At 43.3% G+C, this 21,224-nt stretch overlaps 1 protein-coding gene across 1 annotated transcript in view; it reads right to left on the bottom strand.

Moving 5' to 3' along the window:
* SDC2 (syndecan 2) overlaps nt 1-20,034 on the bottom strand; it is a 101,132-nt gene extending 81,098 nt beyond the window's left edge. Inside the window, exon 1 of the mRNA XM_019468077.2 lies at nt 19,468-20,034. Within this exon, the coding sequence (XP_019323622.1) occupies nt 19,468-19,527 (60 nt within the window). The 5' untranslated portion in view covers nt 19,528-20,034. The remainder of the gene's footprint in view (nt 1-19,467) is intronic.
* Between the last annotated feature and the right edge of the window lie 1,190 nt (nt 20,035-21,224).

Raw genomic sequence — 21,224 nt, 5'->3', positions numbered from 1 at the left:
CTTTTTGTAGCATGGGAGTTAAATCTCAAGAGAGCTGTTAAATATTAGGTACATTAGCTGCAAGTAGCATAAAAGATACTGTTTGACATTCAGCCTATTGCATGACCAGATAAACTGTGCACTTTTTTGAAATGACCGCTTTCCCAATAATGTAGGTCTTGATCCGGAGCTCAGTGGCAAATCTTGCATTTTGTAGAGGACCTCAGAGCTGGAACTAAAAGCACCAAAAGAGGAGCATAGAAGTGGGGTCCACAGAAACTTAGTCCAAGCTTTCTGGTCACTCAGCCAGAGCAGTTATTCTGTAACTTCGGTACATTTTGACCACATTCAAATACAGGGACTAAGGTCAGAACCAAGAATGTGCCTTTTTAACAAATCCATCCCACTGCCACCCAGAAAATTCAAATCAGGCAGGGTGAGGACAGCACTTTGTACTAGGCCCATCAGCCTGGAAAGGCTCCTTTCCTCTGGCAGCCTGGGGCTAATGAGCTGGAAACTGGGGGTATTAGTGGGGAGGGGGGGGGGTCAGATCACAGGTCATGATCACATTTTTCACCTGCTTCATAATAACTCTTCCCATCAATTTTATAGGCATTTGGGAAATTTTCTTTCTTTTAATGTTTATTTTGAGAAGAGAGAGAGAGCATGTGTGTGCATAGGAGGGGTGGGGGAGGGGGAGAGAGAGAATCCCAAGCAGGCTCTGTGCTGCCAGTGCAGAGCCGGACTAGGGGCTAGATCCCTGGAACCAAGAGATCATGACCTAAGCTGAAATCGAGAGTCAGAGAGGAAGGCCAGCTGCAAGAATCCAAGTCTTTTGGCTACCTGTCTGCTATTCCCTTGCTTCACCCAGGATAAAGAAGGAAACACACAGTGCATGCTATTTGGGCAAAAGAGGTAAAGAAATGGCTCCTAACCCAGAGTCCCTGTGCACCATTTGTTTCAGTCTTGTTTTTTCACAATGGCTGCTTGAGCCTCACGAGGAAAGCTTTGTGCTAGGAACCATGGGTCATGTGTGATCATGGCACGACATGACTGCCCTCGACCAGTCGGTCTGTGTGGTGTGGCAAACCAGTGGAAGAATGAATGCTTACCAGGCCAAAGGTACCTCCCAAACCTCTGCCAGTGGCCCCTTTCCCTGTGACCTTAGAGACCCTGTGCCTCTCCACCTCTAGAGGCTCTCTTCCTACCCCTCAAGGCCACCCACTGCAACTTTATCTCCCAGGTACACATCTCTCTGGCTCACATCAGTCAAGCTGGCTATTCCACCTGATTAAGTACCTGTCAGGGCCACTTGAAGTTTGGAGAACACCAAATTTCAATAATTACACTGTCCCCTGAATTGGGCAAAGAGAGGTTTTGTGGTTAGTTTACAGAAAGTTTGTCCCAGAATGCCATACTCCTTCAACCAAGGGCCAAACCTGATGTCTAGTTTCAGTCAGGCCAAGTTATCAGGACAGGAAACAAAATATATTTTAAGTGGCCCAGCCTTCAACTTTAACATACGGTAAGAATGACAGAATCTAAGGTTAGTAGGAAGCTGTAAACATCAGCTAACCTCCCAGCTAGCTGAGGTTTTGAAGATGTCAAACAGCCAAACACACGCTTGCTTATTACCTCTAGGTGTGGGGCCTCGCTACTTCTGAAGTGGTCTATTCCCTCTGTGACCACTTTTTAGAAAGGTCTTCCTTCCATTCAATCAAAATCTGCCCCTTTAAAAGCCTCCACACCTTTCATTCCTGATTGTCCAAAAGAAGGAAGATCCAGGAAGACAAAGGGTCAAATATAAGTCATTACATTATATCTTCCTGGTGTTTCGTCAATGATGATGCTTTCCAGAAAGTTTTTTTTTTTTTTTTTTGAGAAAGAAAGAACGAGCAGGGAAGGGGCAGAGAGAAGAGGGGGACAAGGATCCGCGCTGACAGCAGGGAGCCCAATGCGGGGCTTAAACTCAGGAACCATGAGATCATGACCTGAGCCGAAGCCAGATGCTCAACCAACTAAGCCACCCAGGCACCCCCAGAAAATCTTTTTACTCCTGTTTTTGAAATTTCCAGTAAAATAAAAACTGAACCTCTTGCACTTCTAGAGTACTAAAAGAAAGTAATTTTACATTAAATAGACTAATTCTCCTGAATGAATACTAAACACATCTGCAAATAGTTTATGGTATGGAATTTGTTTGAATCTTCCGGGTTCTCTGCCTCTATTTATACCTCAAGGCACAAAACAACAAAAATAGTCTGGTAAAGACTCACAAGAGTAGTTAATGCCCAAGGAGAGAAACAGCAAACACCAGGAGGCAACTCACAAATGTTCTCTTAATATTTATTAAACCAACAATAGTGTTTTGGGTAAATCATATTAACGTAATACACAAAGTTCTGGGCAAATGAAATTTTTAATTCATTTACATCAAATGTGCCTGCAGTCCACATTTTTATTAAAAGGACAATAAGCATTCAGTTGAGAAGCTTGGAAATAGCATGTTATTTTGAATATCATGTATTATTTTTCTGTCATTTAAGACTGTTAAAAGTTTTTTCAAAAAACATTACACGGTAAGCTTTTAGAAAGCTCTGGTTGCAGGAGTATAATTCAACCATTTATATAATTTCTTCTAAAGGTTGTGGAAAAGGTATGCAGTCATGGAAATCACCTCAAATCCTCTCTGTAATGAGTAAGATACATATACATATATATATATATATATATATATATATATATATATATAGCATATATATGTATATAATATATACACACACATATAGATTTTTGAAGGAAACAAAATCTTGCAAATGAGAGGGTAAACACAGCAATTCATCCTTTGTGTAGCACTCACCATTGTTTGATGTGCTAAAGGCCTCTATTTATACAATCTTTAGCAGTTAAAGATGCAAACCACTTCACTGAAAACATTTTAAAAGAAAAGCACTTACCAATCTGCCAAAGATAAACAGATTTATCTTTTCCTTTATTCACATTCCTGGACTTCCCCCATTACCTGAGCCACAATGTTCCTTTTGATTTCTTCATGCCAATCTGCGTTGGGATTTTTGCTGCTAGCACCTGCAAGTGTCTTAACTGCCATCACTCCCTTGATGACGGCTTACGGGCTGTTGTTACACCCGAGGGTCCCAGGTCCTTTTAGCAATAGCTACCACGCCAACTGTCTCCCCCGGATCGATGCCAGCTTCCCTGAGTCAACACCAGGCAGAAGCCAAACAAAGCTGCTGTGCTGCCTACCTCACAAAACTTGTAAATGAAGGGCATTCTAGAACCGGCTTCTAGGAAGAAAACTCACTATTTCTATATTGTTTTCACCAACTTTAATGTGCTTATGAGTCGCCGGAAGCCTTGTTAAAATGCAAATTACAGTTCAGTAGTCTCAGGTGGGGTTGAGATTCTGTATTTCTAACAAGCTCCCAGGTGATGTTCATGCTGGTCCAGCGTCCACATTTTGAGTAGCGAGGCCCTAATGCAGCGGCCCGCAAGCATGGCTGCACATTAGAATCACCAAGGCAGCTCAGAAAAAAAAGACAAAAACAAAACGCTGATATCCGGGCCCCACAAGCAGGGGCTCTCATTCAATAGTGTCTGGGACAGCAGGGGTGGGAACCACTCTCAGTAGCTCTCAATCTCTAGTAGCATGCAACAGAATCACCCGGTGGACGTTTTAAAGCAGAGTCCTACTCTCAGATTTCTGACTCAGTCAGTCTGGAGTCAGGCCCTGAAGCTGCATTTCTAACAAGTTCCTAGGTGATGCAGATACTGCTGACCTGTCCACACTTAGAGAACCGACCTAATGCCTGGGTTAATGACTCTCCAGATAGACTCCAAGTTCCACTGAGGACAAACACTTCTTTAATTTTTTTTAATGTCTATTTCATTTGTGAGAGAGACAGAGAAAGAGAGAGAAAACCGTGAGCTGGGGAGGGCCAGAGAGAGAGGGAGACCCAGAATCTGAAGCAGACTCCAGGCTCTGAACTGTCAGCACAGAACTGCACGTGGGGCTCGAACCCACAAACCATGAGCTCATAACCTGAGCTTAACTGACTAAGCCACCCAGGTGCCCCATGAGAACAAACACTTCTATGTACAAATTGTATTATATCAGCGCTCTGCAACATCTATGTGTCAGGGACACACTAAGGTTGGAGGGGGTAGAATTCACATTTCCACTCCCTTAAGTTCTAAGATTAGTCTACATGTATGCTTCATACTTTGGAAGGACATTTACACCTATTGTCCCCCCCACCAAAAAAAAAACCCAGCAATGTTGAATTTCATTCTAGATATTACAGACTTACTAGGTTTAAAAGCATATGAATCCTAGCAAATGGTTTATTTTAACAGCTTGCTCAGAATAATCCTCCTTCCAACTCCATTGTGGGATAGATACATGTTGAGTGGCAGTTTCTAAAGGGTGAGCACTTTAATGTTATCCTGCAGAGCAATTTTTAAAAGCTTTGAAAACTCTAGAACTCTTAAACAAGGTTTTTTTTTCCTGAGTCAATTAAAGATAGCCCCCTTTATTCAAGGGATGGAAAATTGTGTTTCAGAATTGAGTGAGGGCAAACATGTTCCCAAATTAGATATCTGAACAAAGTAAACTATGAATAGATTAGATAATGGGCCGCTGCTTTTTTACTGAAGCAAGAACTAAAGACAACTCAGACGTCTTATTCACAGGATAGCCAAAAGCACTCGCTCTTCCCTACTTCAACCCCGGAAACAGCAGACTTCCATGGAACTAATTCAACTTGAACGAGGTCCAAGTAGCTGAGCTGAAGTAATAAAGTATAAACTGAAGAAAAGGACCATCATTAAGACACGTGTGTGGGGCTTATACATGATCAGTAACTTCAGACAAGTTCTAGGACACATTCCCAATCAGGAAAACACAATCTCTCTGTTCAAAGCATGAACTCAGGCAAATCTAATAAGCTAACCAAACATGCTTTTCTGCAACCAGGCCAGGAGGACAAGCATCCTTTGTTCCAGTAAGGAAAGTTTTTGAAAGGAAAGGGAAATGTTTCCTTTTTTTAAAGACATCCTCAGAAAGACTTAATTTATACGTATATAATCTTCTGTGTAAAGAGCATGTATCATAAGGTACCAACATAAACTATCAGAAAAGTATGAGCCAACAGAAAAAGATGTTGAAGAGAAGAGTAGAAAAGGAAGAATCCCAAAGGGAGCAAGCATATCCTCTTGTATACAGCTTTGGACTGTGACGGGCAGCAGGGCAGTCCTGGGAAGCCACTGCAATCCATGGGGCTTGGTCACAAGCAACAGGAAACATGGTTTAAGAGGACAAAACCTTGGGGTGCCTGGTGGCTCAGTTGGTGAAGCATCTGAACTCGGCTCAGGGCATGATCTCACAGTTTGTGGGTTGGAACCCCACATCGGGCTCTGAGCTAACAGCAAGGAGCCTGCTTGGGATTCTCTCTCTCCCTCTCTCTCTCTGCCCTGCCCCCACTCATGCTTTCCTTCTCTCTCTCGCTCTCTCTCAAAATAAATAAACTTAAGAAGAAGAAGACAAAATCTTACCTGCTAGACTTGCCTCTAAGCTGGAGGAGTCCATGAAGGCACCCAGAGCAGTAGTTCTCAAACCTTCTGGAAGCTAGAATCACCTGGTGAGCTTTTACAGCCAGCTGGGCCCCACCCCTCACGGAGTCTGATGTCCCAGGTGGGGCCCAGGCATACAGAGCTTTTCAGAGTTCCTCAGATGAGTTTAATGAGCAGGAAGGGGTGAGAGTCAGTGATCTAGAATATGCCCCTCGCTCTCCAGAGCTAAGAGCTGGAGAGGCTAAAATACCTTTTCTTTTCACCAAAACACAATAGCCACATTAAGAAAAAAGAAGAAAGAAATCAGCCTATCCTTTCTTTCCCATCTGGTCCATGGCACCATCATTTTTCTCAGTCTCAGGTTCAAAACCTCCGAAGAGGATCCTCTCTTCTTTGATCAGCACATCTAATCAGCCGTCCATTTCAATCAGCATCAACAGAGACCAGTGCTGACTCCACAGCGGGCACGCTTCTAAATGCTTGACATGCAAGAACTCCCTAATCCTCACAGCATCACCATGAGGTGGCTACTGTGACTAATCTCCTTTTTACAGATGAGAAAACTGAGGCAGAGAGAGACTAAGTAATCTACCCGAGGTCACACAGCCAGACACTGGCAGAGCTGAGAATTTAAAGAGACCCTGTGAATTCTACTCCTTAGTTCCCCCATCACCAGACACAAGCTTATGGAGAGAAGCCATCAAAGCAATAGGCTCCACGTTGGTAAAGAAATCAGAATATGGTGGGGCACCTGGGTGGCTCAGTCAGTTAAGTGTTCAACTCATGGTTTCAGCTCATGTCACAATCTCACCGTTTGTGGGTTTGGTGGGTTTGATGGGTTCGAGCCCCACGTGGGGCTCAGTGCTACTGGTATAGAGCCTGCTTGGGATTCTCTCTCTGCCCCTCCCCTGGTGACTCTCTCAAAATAAATAAATAAACTTAAAAAAAAAAAAAAGGAATATGGGTGATCTAGGGTATTTGGACAACCAATGCAAATGAAGTGTGACACTTCATTTTTCTGACCTACACCTGTTAAACCGTATTAAAAACTGGTTATACATTTAAATACTTTCTCTGCTTTCTTGAAAGATAACAGTATCATGTCAGGGCCATTTAAAGCTAAAAAAAAAAAAAAAAAAAAGCCCCCAAAACACGAGGATCTAACTTCTGCTAGGCCACATAAAATGCAGTCGTGGCAAACGCCGCCTGGCAGTTGTGAGACAATTACAGACAAGAATGGAAAGTGCCTATCATGGCTCTAAGTACATAGTAGGACGTCTGTGTAGTAATTTTCAATGTTAGTGTCCTTTAATAAAATTCATTTCTTAAAAATATCACCCCACAGACTTATTTTCTGAAAAACTATGAGGCAAATGTATTTATGTTATTATGCTAAGATTTACCAAAAATGTTTTCAAGAGAAAAACGTTGGGAGAAAAGATGACCCTACACCCAACACCAGCAAAAGGAACTGAGCAAAAAAGTACTTCTACCTGGATCAGAAGTGCCTCAGCCTCTCTTTTCCAGAAAAGCACTGACATATTTTTAGTATAAAAATCTTTCATGTCCCTGTTCGGGCGCCGTGAAAAAAAAAAAAAAAAAAAAAAAAAAAAAAAAAAAAAATCTAAGGAACGCTCTTCTTCCCTCAACCTACCATAGCAGCTTTTTTTAATCCCATAAAATGTGGTATTAATTCATGAGGACTTTGCTTCTAGTTTTGATTCTTATCTCCAAGAACCTTTCATCTCCTTTTCTGTCTACAAGTCTCCACAATCTTCCTAGGATTTACGTCAGCCCCTGGTATCTCCAAATCCTAGTGCTTTCTGTTCTCCTCCCTGAATTAGCCAAAATGTTTGTGGATAATAATCGAGTCCACCAGAGCACAAGTTTTGCTGCAAGTTAAAAAATTATCTAAACATCATTTTAAATTATTCATTTTGCACAGAACACATTAACCACACTGATTCAGAGCATAAAACATATAATGTATGTTCCATTTGATATTGCATTTACGTACCAACCATGGGCCAGAAGTAAGTGTATTAGGTGCTAATCATTAATGTGCACAATGAAGGAGAAGAAGGAGCCAGAAAGGGAATGTTTTATGGTAAAAAAAAAAAAAAAAAAAAAATTACTAACAAATCAGATGGCCTAGGTCCAATATATAGCTCTACCACTAACTATATGATATTGGACAAATACTGATGGGTTTCCCTTTAAAAGTCAATTCCAGCTCTAAATCCATTGTTACATAATGAAAAGGCAGAGTCCAAAAGAATAAAATAAAAATCATCCGACACTTTTATACCTCTTTCATTCATCAGTTAAGACTATCTGATCTTAGCCAAACATATAAGGTCCAGTTCTCACCTGTCAGAGCCCCAAGTTTATAGAGTATGGAAAATTAGACTATATGAAACATAAGGTTTCTTTCCCCTCGGATACAAACACCAAGAAATTATTCAGGTTCTAAACAATTTCTTAATCTTTGTGTCTTTCATACATCTTAATACCCAGATGTCTTTCCTCAGAGAACAGATGGGGAAAGAGAAAAAAATTTGAACATCAAATATCTTCAGGTCATGAATAGAATTATTTTTCTCCAACACATCATGCCACTTCAAAGAAGGTTTTGTTTTTGCTTTTCTGGGAAAGCAGTTACTTCTCTTCTACAAGGGGTTCTTCTTATCCCTCTCAATGATAGATATAGTTCTTTGGCAGTTTTGATAGCTAGGTATGTCTAACTAGATTCAGACTGATACATACAATGCACGTGTTATCTATGGGCCCAATACATCTTCAATTCCCCTCAATAATCAAAAGGTAGGTGATAGTTGCTTAAAGGTAGGTATCATGCCGTAATTTCTTTTTTTACCTTGCAAGACCAGCAAAGAGCTTTGCTCTTGGTCGATGTGCCAAGATGATTTAAGTCTTAACTGACTGACTTACCAAACATAAAACTTCATTCAATAACCAATCAGAACCATTACAAAATCTAATCAAATCTAATACAGTTTCCTCCCGCTATCCGAAAGCAGAGAGTTCCCGTGAAACCTTTCGTAAGCCAAAGTGGCAGAAAGCGAAGAAGCAATTACCAGTAATTTATACGGGAAAACCTTTGAGCATTCCCAGACCCAAAAAATAACCTCCCTTAGGCTTTTCTGGTATCTTAGGACACATCTTGCTAATGGATACACAAAATGAATCAAGATAAAGCACAGATGCTCACACAGTTCAAAGCTGCAGTGGTTTGATGCGAAGATGCTGTGTGTAGTTCCATAGGAAGGAGACTGGCGGCGCCCCTCTTGATGCTTAGGGTACATGCCACCTCCATAATGGCTCACCACAAAACAAACGCTCAACGTATTTTCACTTCTTGCCTTGTTTCGTAAAAGCGAAAATTCTCTTCAGATTTCTTTCAGTTAGTGAAAACAGGTACTAAGATAGGTCTTACATAAAAATGCAATAGCCTAATGTGAACTTCCAAAGAGCAGGGGGATGCCCAAATTATGAAATAAAAATACTCACCACTCTTATCTAAATGAGTTCAAAGCGGGGCAGAAATAAAATTAAGATTTTAATTCATTAGCAAACCTAACAGATAAATCAGGGTTTACAGCATAAGATTCCAATACTGACCTTCTGTAAGCATTTACAATGGTAATCCCAAGTACTATGTCAGGTTTTATGAAGCTTTCATGAAGTCTTAACTAAATTTTCAACTTGTATGCAAGTCTCTTTTGAGCTTTAGCTGAATGTAACTGAGGAAACAGATGATGGCAGAAAGAAAGTATAATTTGGCATCACACCCTGCCTGGTAAAAAATAAACTGGTCATAAATTTGTGAAAATACGTGGCCCTTGGTGTCAGGGGTCAAAATGCAAGTGAGAAACAAAAAACATATATGCATACATATTTATGCACGTAGAATGTATTCCAGAATCACAAAATTTAAAGCTAGAAGGAAAGAGAATCAAATGTGCTTAAAGCACCTATTATGGGTCAGGTTTACGTTAGAAGTTTTCGGTCATTATTGAAGTTAATCTTCAAAATAACCAAAAAGCAAAATATTATAATTCTCGGTCTTACACTGAAAACACAAGGTCAGAAATGATAAGACATTTCCTCGAGGTCACGTGGATTTCAAGTGGTAATACCGAAAACCAAACCCCAATACACTGGATTCCAAAACGCTGAAGACCATCTCCTGTGTCATCTTAATTTGGGAGAGCACAAAACTGAAACTTGGCAAAGCCAGAACTACAAGTTCATGTGGATTAGAATCTACATATGTTATGACCCCACACTTTATTGCACTGTCACACACCTGTCACCCAGGCAACTAGACACTGTTGCCTCACGACTCAGTAAACAGTGATCTTTTGGTTGCTAAACATGTCAAGTGAATCGAGCCATCAGCACAGATGTACTAACCCTAAATAGTAAACCTTCAGTTAACCAGAAATTAGAGACCCTTGTATTAACATTTTTACAATCTTTTCTCAGATGTTTCCTGCATCTATTGAGATGATTATATTGTTATCTCCCTTAAACTGTTGACTGCATTGCTTTTCTGATGTTGAAGCATTCCTTGGATAAACTCTATCTGGCTCCATCATTAGTTTTTTAGTAAGCTGCCATTTTCAGTTTGATAATGTTATACGTAAATTTTTGGCATCATAAGTGAAGCTGGCCTGTAGATTTGTTTCCTATGCCCTCCCTGTCTGATTTTGACATACAGTAATGCTAACCTGATAAAATGAAGAAGAACAGGCTCTATCATTCTGGAAGCTCTATAACAACAATTATTATCTACTCCTTCAAGGATCGGCAGGACGTACTTGTAAAACTCTCTGCATCTGGCGCCATTTTTTTAAATTGATTTTTTTGTTGAGATAATTACAGGTTCACATGCAGTTGTAAGAAATAATACAAAGAAATCTCTTCTACTCTTTATCCAGTTTCTGCCAATGGTAACATTTTATAAAACTATCATGACTATCACAAGGATATTGACATTGACACAATCCACTAATCTTATTCAGAGTTCCTAAATTTTACTTGTACTCGTTTGTATCTGTGTGGATGCATATATTTAGTTCTGTGCATTTTATCACATGTACAGATCTATGCATACACATATAAATTTATTTAATATAACCTTAGTGTCACTATATATAGCTTTTTATCAGACTTTTTGTCTATTATAAACAGTTTCCAAGTTATAAACATTCTTCAAACATATTTTTAATGGCTGTATGATATTTAATGTATAATTTAGAATCTTTTATTTAACTAATCTATTATTATACACTCAAGTTGTTTCCATTTTTTAACTATTATTAATAAATCTTCAATAAACACATTTTACCCAGCTATGACTATTTCCTTTGGATAGATTTGAAAAGGTAAAATTACTGGAAAAAATGGGCATTCACATCTTAACACTCACAGCTTCATCTAGTTCCTGCAAAGACCCTTTCAGAAATAACTAATGACATATCCTCTCACATCACCCATGTTTAGAGAAAAACTGAATCCAAACATATCTCCAATGTCTCAACATAGAGCTAGGCCTCCTCAAATCAGCAAAGAGAACCCCAGCTATGAAAGAGCAGGCTCGGGGCACCTAGATGGCTCAATCGGTTGATCATCCGACTTCAGCTCAGGTCACGATCTCACGGTTCATGCTTATAGCTCAGAGCCTGGAGCCCGCTTTGGATTCTGTGTCTCCCTGTCTCTCAGCCCCTCTACCACTCGCACACTGTCTCTCTTTCTCAAAAATAAATAAACATTAAAAAAAAAAGAAAAGAAAAAAAAAAGAGCAGGCTCAATCGTTCATCTCCTGGGCCAGTCTCTGGGCTGGAGCTGATCAGATAAGCCCATGTAGTGTATAAAGCCCCCACTCTTTAAGGAGGCAGAAAACCATGAATCAGAATAATAGTAACTAACACATGACATAAAACATGAACATGTGTTAAAAGCTCCTACATATTCTGTCTCGCATAATCCTAAAAATCTTGTTTAGAATATTCCATTTTATAGAGGAGAAAACTGAGCACAGAGTGGTTAAGAAAATTGTCTCAAGTTACACAGTGAAGGGGATTCAAACCCAGGCAAGTCTGACCTCCAATGACCAGTCTCTGAGCTGGTCTACCATACTGCCTGCTCATTTAGATTCTTGTTTGTGGTGACCACAGCACTTACACTGGGTTCCAGTGCTACAGAGAGGAGCTGAGGGGAAGGCACCAGTTAAAGTCCCCTCTCTAGAAATGGGCATCTAGGCCAGAAACCAAATGAGAAGCCTGAGACCCGTCAGTGACTTATGCCTTAAAAAGCCCTCTAACGGGCGCCTGGGTGGCTCACTAGGTTGAGCGTCCAACTTTGGCTCAGGTCATGATCTCATGGTTCATGGGTTCAAGCCCTGCACTGGGCTCTGTGCTGACAGCTCAGAGCCTGGTGCCTGCTTCAGATTCTGTGTCTCTTTCTCTCTCTGCCCCTCCCCTGCTCATGCTCTCTCTCTCAAAAATAAACATTAAAAAAATTTTTTTAAAAAAGCCCTCTAAATTAGGGGCGCCTGGGTGTGTCAGTTGGGGTGCTTGGGTGGCTCAACTGGCTAAGTGTCAACTGTGGATTTTGGCTCAAGTCATGATCTCATGGTTCATGAGTTCGAGCCCCATGTTGGGAGGCTTTGGAATATCTGTCTCTCTACCCCTCCCCCACTCACAGGCTCTTGTTCTCTCTCAAAATAAATAAATAAACTTAAAAGAAAAAAAGCTCCCTAAATTATATAAACAAGTTATGTTTTCTTCTGTCGAGACTGAAAGTGAATTCCATCACATCAACTTCATGCTACGCTGGCTTATATCAGAAAATATATGAGAAAACACTAGATCATGAACATTCAGAGCAACGTATATAATCCCAGTACATGATGAACACTCCATTCAAGTTAACTGATCACCATCAGCTCTTGGAAATGACTTACCTTTCAGTAATGTGAATGAATTCCTTGTTTCACTAATAAAATAGTAAGTATTTGGCAGGAGCTTAATAATTACTTATTGATTAAGTTAATCTTAACATTTCTCCAATCTTACCCGGAAGCATATAGAAAAACTAAACGTTAAAGACAGAAAATTCTTCTAGTTCACTCCATCATTTTATACACAGGGAAGCTGAGGTCCCACAGGGATTAAGATAATGAACTGCATGTATGCAAAACCTCACTTTTGCCCTAAATATTGTACATTTATTTCTGCTGTCTTTATATTTAATAATATACCACACAAAACTAATATTTGACTTTTACTCTTTCTTGGTAAGAACTAGAAAAAAATAAGCTTCCCTTAAGATTAAGAGTATCTCATTCCATGTGTCATCTTATCATGAGACTAAACTCTATTAACTGCACATACTCCTTAAATACCAGTACTATTTGTATTTAATATACCTGTATAATCATCAAAGAAAATAAACATCCAAATGCTTTGTAAAGGGCACACTTTCTGCATCTTTGTGACATTTTCGACAAAACGAATTGAACAGCAGAGGAAAAAAATGTAAAAACATGTCTTGTCTTTAACAACATTTTCCATAGCTTGAAGTCCAAGACCAGGAGCTGGTTCTCACATCACTGAGTGCACACCAGTTGGCCTCTCTCTGCTGATATGAAATTCAAATGGGAAATCTCCAAAGACTTCAAGGTTTCTCCCCTTCTCCCAGTCCTACCAATTCTTTGAGATAATCAAGAAAAACATTCACAATTCTATTTCAACAGCGTTCTTTGCTATTCAGAGGCAGTCACCCCTCCAGCCTTGTTGCTAAAACTAATGCGGCCCCAGAAACAGACTTGTCAAAACACAGTGAGATTTTTTAATAGTAGGAACCGAAACTCAAATTGCTAAAAGGAGAAATTTCATGCATTTCTACTCTCAAAAAATACTCTCTTTCTCCACTCCCCCCACCCCCACTGCCCAACATTCCCTCACCAGCCCTGCTACCTCCTTTCAGATGACCAGCTTCACTCCAGCATGCAATACAGACATGACTCTCTCCTTCCAGTCTGCTAGAATCTCAATGGAACCAAACAGGAGGAAGCATGGATGTACACCAATGACTGCAGGACTTGACCTCGTCTTGTTTACTCTTCACGCCAACACGGCAATGTTGATGAAACTGAGGTCTAGTGAGTCAAAACTGGCAAACTAGCCCAGGTACACCCATGGGTTGGTGGATTCAGTTGATCCCAGACACACTGCTTTCAGTGGCCAGGGCAAAGCTGAGCTTCAGCAGAAATGATGGATCCCGACTGCCCTTGCCACAGGCACCTGCATTTAAGTATGGATCATTAACAGTTATTTACCAAGCTCAGCACTGAGCAGGGGTGAAATGTGTGAAAAGAGGGCCCTCCCCTTATATGGCATCAATCTCAATGGAAGAGAAAATTCACCTCTTAGAATGTCAGAGGGCTTAAGAACATCTTATACAGCTCCCACATTTCATAGACAAGAAAACAGAGGCCAAGAAAGGAAGAAAAAAACCACTTAGTACTTTCTGTGCCTCAACCACCATTCCTATGCACCCTCATTTTATGCCCACAATAATCATGTCATAAAGGCATTCAGGTCCAAATTATACACATGTACATATGTATTTTTTCAAGTTACTTGGAGTTGTAGCATCTTGTCCAAGTACTATAGTAAGTGGCAGAGTACCAGCATGTGAACCCAGCTTGTCCGCCTCCCATGCCAAAGCCCTTCGTGTTTACAGTGGTTCCCAAGGTCACACAGCTATATACTGCCAGGAGCCCACCAACCAACACAGAATGGCATATAAGAAGGGGAAAAGTATGTGACCCAGACCAGTGGTTCCCAAATGTGGCTGATTCATTAAAATCATCTGAGATGCTTCATAAAAATACCCCACTCCCTTTCAGGCTACTGATCATGTAAGTCCGAGGATGAAGCCCTGAAATCTGTATTTTTACACGCTTCCAACGATTCTCATCATTAGTCTGCTGTATCGTTTACAGAAAGATAAAAACAAGGGCCCGGGGCGCCTGGGTGGCTCAGTCGGCTAAGCGTCCGACTTCAGCTCAGGTCACGATCTCACAGTTCGTGGGTTCGAGCCCCGCGTCGGGCTCTGTGCTGACAGCTCAGAGCCTGGAGCCTGTTTCAGATTCTGTGTCTCCCTCTTTCTCTGACCCTCCCCCGTTCATGCTCTATGTCTCTCTGTCTTAAAAATAAATAAACGTTAAAAAAAAATTTTTTTTTAAAAAAACAAGGGCCCAGTCAAACATGAAAGGCCATCTGGGGCTTGGGTCTGAATCAACAGAATGTTAAAGGAGAAACACTAAAGAGGTGGCTGTGTCCCAAGAGTGTTCATGACAGTGAGGCCAGCGGGCAGGTGCTGGGAGACATGATGGGAGTGATCAAGGGGGAAGAAATAGGAAAGAGCAATATTATGAGCATCTTCTAAACCTGGCAGAGATATTTAGTTAGATTCCATGCCATGATAACAAGGAAACACGGAGGTTTGAGGACCATGGGAACACCATCAGAATGGTACAGGATAAATCAAACAGCAGGTGAACATCTGGGCAGGAAGGACAGCTAAAAAGCTGCTGACATAAAGGCACAGGTCCCAAGAAAGACAAAACTAAAGAGGAAGCTACCTGGATCACTAGAACGTGAGCTCCAAGAACACAGAGGAGTTTGCCTGGTTTGTTCAATGCTTTCTCTCGGGCATTCAGTAGGTGCTGAACAGTGTTTGTGGAATGACCACATAGGTGGATTTAACGTCCAACTGGACATGGACGTCAACAAAGTGGAATGAGTCACGGATGTCTTCAAAATTCAAATCCAAAAGCCTAGAATGAAGATGATGGTACTGGCACAACTAAAAAAAAGTAAATAAGACTAGCTTATTTTCATCAAAGCCTCTTCCTCATTCCTTCCTGCTTTTTGGGTTTTTTTTTTTTTTTTCCTCTAAAAGTTTATTTTGGCTTCTGGGCCATGAAAGAATTAGGTGATTTTGAGATACTGGAGTGTACTGTTGATGGTGGCAGAAATGGCAGGTCTTCTTCCATGGTAAGAACGAAATGATGAGGGGTGCCTGGGTGGCTCAATCAGTTAAGTCTCTGACTTTGGCTCAGGTCACGATCTCACCGTTTGCTGAGTTCGAGCCCCACGTTGGGCTCTGTGCTGACAGCTCAGAGCCTGGAGCCCGCTTCGGATTCTATGTCTCTCTCTCTCTCTCTGCCCCTCCCCTGCTCACACTCTGTCTCTGTCTCTGTCTCTCTCTCTCTCAAAAATAAATAAACATTAAACAAATTTTAATATAAAAAAAAAGAAGGAAATGATGAGCGAGATCATTTAGTTTGATTTTTGGCAGTGTTGGAAAGGGACTGTGTTGTGAGAATCTAAACCCAGATGACATTCCTTATACCACCTATTGGATCACTGCCAGCTGACATGCCAAATAGCACAGTGGCTTGACCAGACTCCTTATAAACCTTAATGACAGAGCTGTCAGGATTCTGGGTGGCTGGATCAGCCTCAGGGCTTTGCCAACCTGAGGAGACTCCAGGCCACCTGTGGCTGACCAGGCAGGTCTCCCAGGGCTTCTGGAGACTTGAGAATTAGTCCTGCCCAGAAAAAAAACTAGGTAATCTTTTGAAATCCTCTCCAAACTAATGATTATTCAAGGTGCTATGTGAGTAATCATGTTACACAGCCCTTCAAAACTAGATGTACCAGGCCCCAGGAACAGGAATTGGAGAGCAAACTCTAATTCCTTTTAGGACAACCATCTTTCACAAGCCTGATCTTACAAGATCTTTCTCCAATGATGTCTACCTACTGCTAACACCCAACTAAAAGAGAAACAGAAATTCTATAAATTCCCCAGCAAAAGTAATTTGTTTCATTACTAGAGCAGCCAAAACATATTTTTTTTAAAGAACTGAAAAAGGTTATACGGTTCCAATTCTATTTTTCTCTCTAATGCAAACTTTCCAAAGCCTGCCTTTTATAATGCACTGAGAGGTAACGCACGGGTCCAAATGACTTGACAGTTTCTTTTAATTTACACACACTGAAACATGTGTATAAAACTCCACTAGTTCAAAACACTTCCTCTTCTTAAACATATTTCTAGTTCCAATTATGTGTTTATAGCAGTCTGCAATATATTATTTCTAAAGATAAACAGTCACATTAAAAAAAGAAATGGATAGAAAAACAGCAGCATATCACTACCGCCACACTCAGTCAGTCTTTCCCCTCACATGGTGTTCCCGCAGCGAAAGCCCTAACCTGCTGGTGCAAAGTATGAATGCATCACCACTGCTGTCTCCAGCATCCAGAAAGGAAGGGCCACAGTTTCTTCTCACAGATAGCTTTGAGCCTTCATTGCTAAGAACCTCTTCGCCCTCACCTTGCCTTGTGCTTAGTATAAAACTCAAGAATTCAATAACTGCAGACATTTTTCCTTTCCTCTTTACAAAGACAGACTTAAAGCTCGGAAGACCTCTACTTCTAATTCCCAGGAAACTGCTGCAGTTTTCAAATTAAAACACGAGGTACTGGAAATAACGTGCTGTAATAGCTAATTGTTAAAAAATTAAGTCTATCAACTTCACCTACGTTGATGCCACTATACATGAAACAGAAACTAAAAAGTAATTGATATGGACTAGTGGCCATCCTGGGCTTTGAAACAGCCTAACAAAGACTCTCTGCTAGAGTCTCCAAGTTGACATTTTAAAAATATCTAATCACCCTTCTGGATGGTAGTCCAATTACTGAAAAGAGTATCAACCACAGTGAAGGAGCTCACTGCGAAAGCATCTAATCCTGGTAGGAAATGAAAAATATTAGATCCACAAAGAGAGTTCAGGGGAAAGGTGTCACCAGGTAGGAAAACAGTTCAGCCACAAAGCTTCCTTAAGGAGCAATATCAGATTTATGCAAAAATCCAGAAAACCAGAAAATAGAGACATTCTTTCTGGAGAATCCCCAAACAGTAACACTTCCTGGCAAATCCTGAACAGGATTTGACCAAAAGAAGGACTTCCTTACCCCTGTACAGCCTTTTAGGCAGGCTTCTCTTGAAAACCTTTAGAGGGAGTTCTCCCTTTGCCCTGTTTTGCAACCAGATGAGCAATAACGTTTTTTTTTTTTTTTTTTTTTTCCTGAAATAAACAGAGAATCTCTTCCTTTTTGTTTACAATGAGTCAAAGTTCATAACTGGCTGGGAGATTACCAGTCCCAACGGATTAGCCCATCATTTGCCAAAGAGAAATACTGATAAGGCTCGCAGTTCTGTTTTACAGCCCAAGCACCCAAATACCCATCTCTTCTGTGTACAGTGTACAATTCTACCTGCTTTTCAATCTCAAGTAACGTTTGGGGACCTGCTGGCACACACAGCGGCTCCCACACTGATGGAAAACGCCCATCTGCTGCTCAGTGCCCAAGAGGTTTTCAACTCTTGAACTGCTGCTTCAACTCCCAAAAAGAGGGAGAAGGAAGAGGGAAGTAACACTCCAAAGGCGAGGAGGAAAAATTCACAAAACCATCCCTGAACAAGTTACTAGGTGCCAAAAGGAGGAGGTATGGAGAGCTAAAAAAGGTCAGAAACAGCTGCACTCCGTCACCGAAGCCCCGGAACGCACTGAGGCTGCAGACAGTATCTGGTTGCTCAGGCTTCCACCTTAGCCTGGCAAAGCTCGGGGCGCCCAGGTAGGGGCCGCCACCGACCAGAAAAGCCCAGGAGGCAGATCCCTTTAGAGGGCGCTCATCGGGCGACGTAGGAAACAAACTCCAGCCCCAGAAACTCGACCCAAAGGAGGAGAATCCAAGTTCCCATTGCCGCGGCCGGAGGGAGGCTGGGTGCCCGCAGCCGACCCGGGCAGGAGAAGAAACTCCACCGGCCCTCGGAAGCACCCCTGCTAGAGCCCGCGAGGACAAGCGTGGCAGGCTGAAAGACTCGGTCCCCGATGGCCAGGCGACCCGAGGCCGAGCTTGGTGTCACCCGCACCCTGCCAGGTCCAGCAAGCTGCACTCCAGGGTAATCCGTATTAAAATGTCCTCCTGCCCCTAAGGGCCCGTGGGGCCGCCCTCCGCCCCTCAAGGAGGAGGGGTCGCCTCAGGACTGGGATTCCAGAGCCCCGGGCCCCAGCATTTTCCGGCGCGTTCCGCGCACCTCGCGGGACCCGGGACTGGGCCTCAGCGGGGGGGTAGCCTTCCCACGAAGTGTCTGCTACCTGGCCCCAGCCACAGAGAACATCAAACAAAAGAACTTCTGCAACTTTCCTCCCCGGACACTCTCGGGTTTCTTAAATCGGAACCCCACCTCCCCAGAACTTGCATTCAACTGAGTAGGAAAGCTAAGCTAGCGTGGGGGGTGATGTGTGGAGGAGAGGACCCCAAAGTTTCCAGGTTGTCCCTGGGTCTCGCCCAGCGCGCGGAGGGGACGGGTTCCCTCGCCGGCACTCCGACTGTTCTGCCCCCCCCCCCCCGCCCCCGCCCCCGCCACCTTCCCTAGGTCCTTCTCGGGCCAGGCAGCAAGACCCCTCGAGGGCGAAGTTGCGAGTGACTCCACGGGCCTCTGCGGTTAGACAAAACTGCGATTCTCGCACCCTCATCCCCGGGGACCTCGCGGCAACTCCGGCGAGCAGCGCTTTTCTGCGGGAAGGGAAGGCAAGTGGGAAAGTGGTGGAGGAGCGAGCGCATTTGTCCCAGTAGATCCCCGGGGACCAAGCGCCAGGTCCGGGTGGGGAGCGGGGGTAGGGATCCCCCAGGAGGCGCTGCCCGATTGCCCGCGGGCGCTGCGGACTCCCCGCGGCCCCGAGCACCCGAAACGGCGCGCGCTTCCCCCTCCTGGCCCACTCACCGACTCCGCCGACACGCAGGCCACCAAGCCCAAGGTGAGCAGGATCCAAGCGCGCCGCATATTCCCCGGGGACCGGCTGCTCCCAGCCGCCGCTTGCAACGAGGACGAAACGAAGCCTACTGCCTAGCGCCCGGCGCAGCCGGTACCGAAAGATCCGGGGCAGAGCAGCCGCAACGACCGCGGCTTGGGCTCGGGGACTGGGGCTCCCGGCTCAGGGGCGCTAGCTGGCTCCTCCTGCGCCTGCTCTCGCCGCCCGCGGCTGCGCCCCGGGAATGCGGCGCTTTTCTCACTTGTTGGTTTCTACACTCCCGAAGCCGAGTTGTTGCTCCTGGGAGGCTGTTCTCTAGAGCTCTTCTTGCTCTGCTGCTGTTTTACTCCTCCGCGGACTCCTTCCCAGTGTCGCGGCTCAGTTGCTGGTTTTGAGGAATAAATTAGATGGCTTGGAATGTAGCTGCAGCTGAAGTTTGGGGGCAGAGCGGTCAGGGCGGGCGGTCCGCGCGGCTGGAGCTCCGGGAGTATCTGGAGAGAAGCGCGTCCGAGCGGGGCTAGTGGCTCAGCGGCTGCGCCCCTCCTCCTCTCCCGCCGCCGCCTCCCTCCCCCGATCCGATCCTCCTCCTCCTCCTCCACCTCCTCCTCCTCCTCCGTTCCTCCTCCTCCCGCTCCCTCCCTCCCTCCCTCCCTCCCTTGCCTGCTTCTCCCAGCTCCTCCGGGCGTCAGGGGGAGAGGAGGCGGCAATGTGACTCCCAGCTAAACCCGGGAGAAATTCCTACAGGATTACGCCTCGATTGGCAGCTTTGGGGACCAGTGGGCGCCGGTGGCTCCGCGCTGTGGCCGCTCTGGATCTGCTGGTCCGCAATCAATGCTCCAGCGCTTCAATGCTCCTTCATTTTTCTCCTTCCTTCTCCTCTTTCCCTCTTTCCACCTTCATGCTCTTTTCTTCTCTATTTTCTTGTCCCCCGCCCCCTTTCACTTTTCTGGCAAGAGATAGGGGAAGCAATGAGAGACATATTTTAGCTTTTCTGCCTGCGAGAATTAGACCAGTAGAAAGAAACTGCTTTGGGAGTTGGAAGAACATACACAAACTTTACAGATGCCTTCAAGCAGTGTGATCTGCTCATAAATCACAAGTTCATGAAAATTGTATTTTAAAAGAGAAGACAATAAATGTAATAAATGTGTAGTAAGAGTATTCCTCACCCTTCCTTAACCGCCCTCTGCAAAAGAAAAAAAAAAAAGAGGAGTGACCCCTGTAAACTCAAAATGCAACACTTTCAAAGCTCATAATTTCATTAAGGACTTAAATACCAGTTCTGCCTCACACACAGTTTAAGCCCCTAAGTCATTTTATAGGCTTCATTTCAGCATTGAGGTGTTAACGTTTGGAAGCTACAAATAGGGCAATTTAACGAGAAATTGGATAGAGACACTGAATAACAACAGATTTAAGAGAACTTCAAAGAAAAGAGGGATAAAGTAATTTCTAGTCTGAAGAAAATAATGAGCATGTACTTCCTGAATAGAAGTAATTGAAATATTTTGTGATGAAAACTTTTTTTTCAAATCTGTGGCCATGGTATGTGTACTAGAGAACAGGGAAAATACTTATTCCCTTCCAGTTTCTAACACTGCTTTTCTCTCTGACTTATGGAGTAAATGAATTGTGGAACCCATTCTCCTCGAATGCCCACTCCAGGAGACCGGGGACCTGTCTGTTTTTCACCACTGTATTCTCATTCCTGGTATGTAAAGACACACGA

The sequence above is a fragment of the Panthera pardus genome, unplaced genomic scaffold (genome assembly GCF_024362965.1).
Source record: "Panthera pardus isolate Hobbes unplaced genomic scaffold, ASM2436296v1 HiC_scaffold_7, whole genome shotgun sequence".
Lineage (NCBI taxonomy): Eukaryota > Metazoa > Chordata > Mammalia > Carnivora > Felidae > Panthera > Panthera pardus.
The sequence above is the reverse complement of the archived record's forward strand: the minus strand, read 5'-3'. Positions and strand labels throughout refer to the sequence as shown.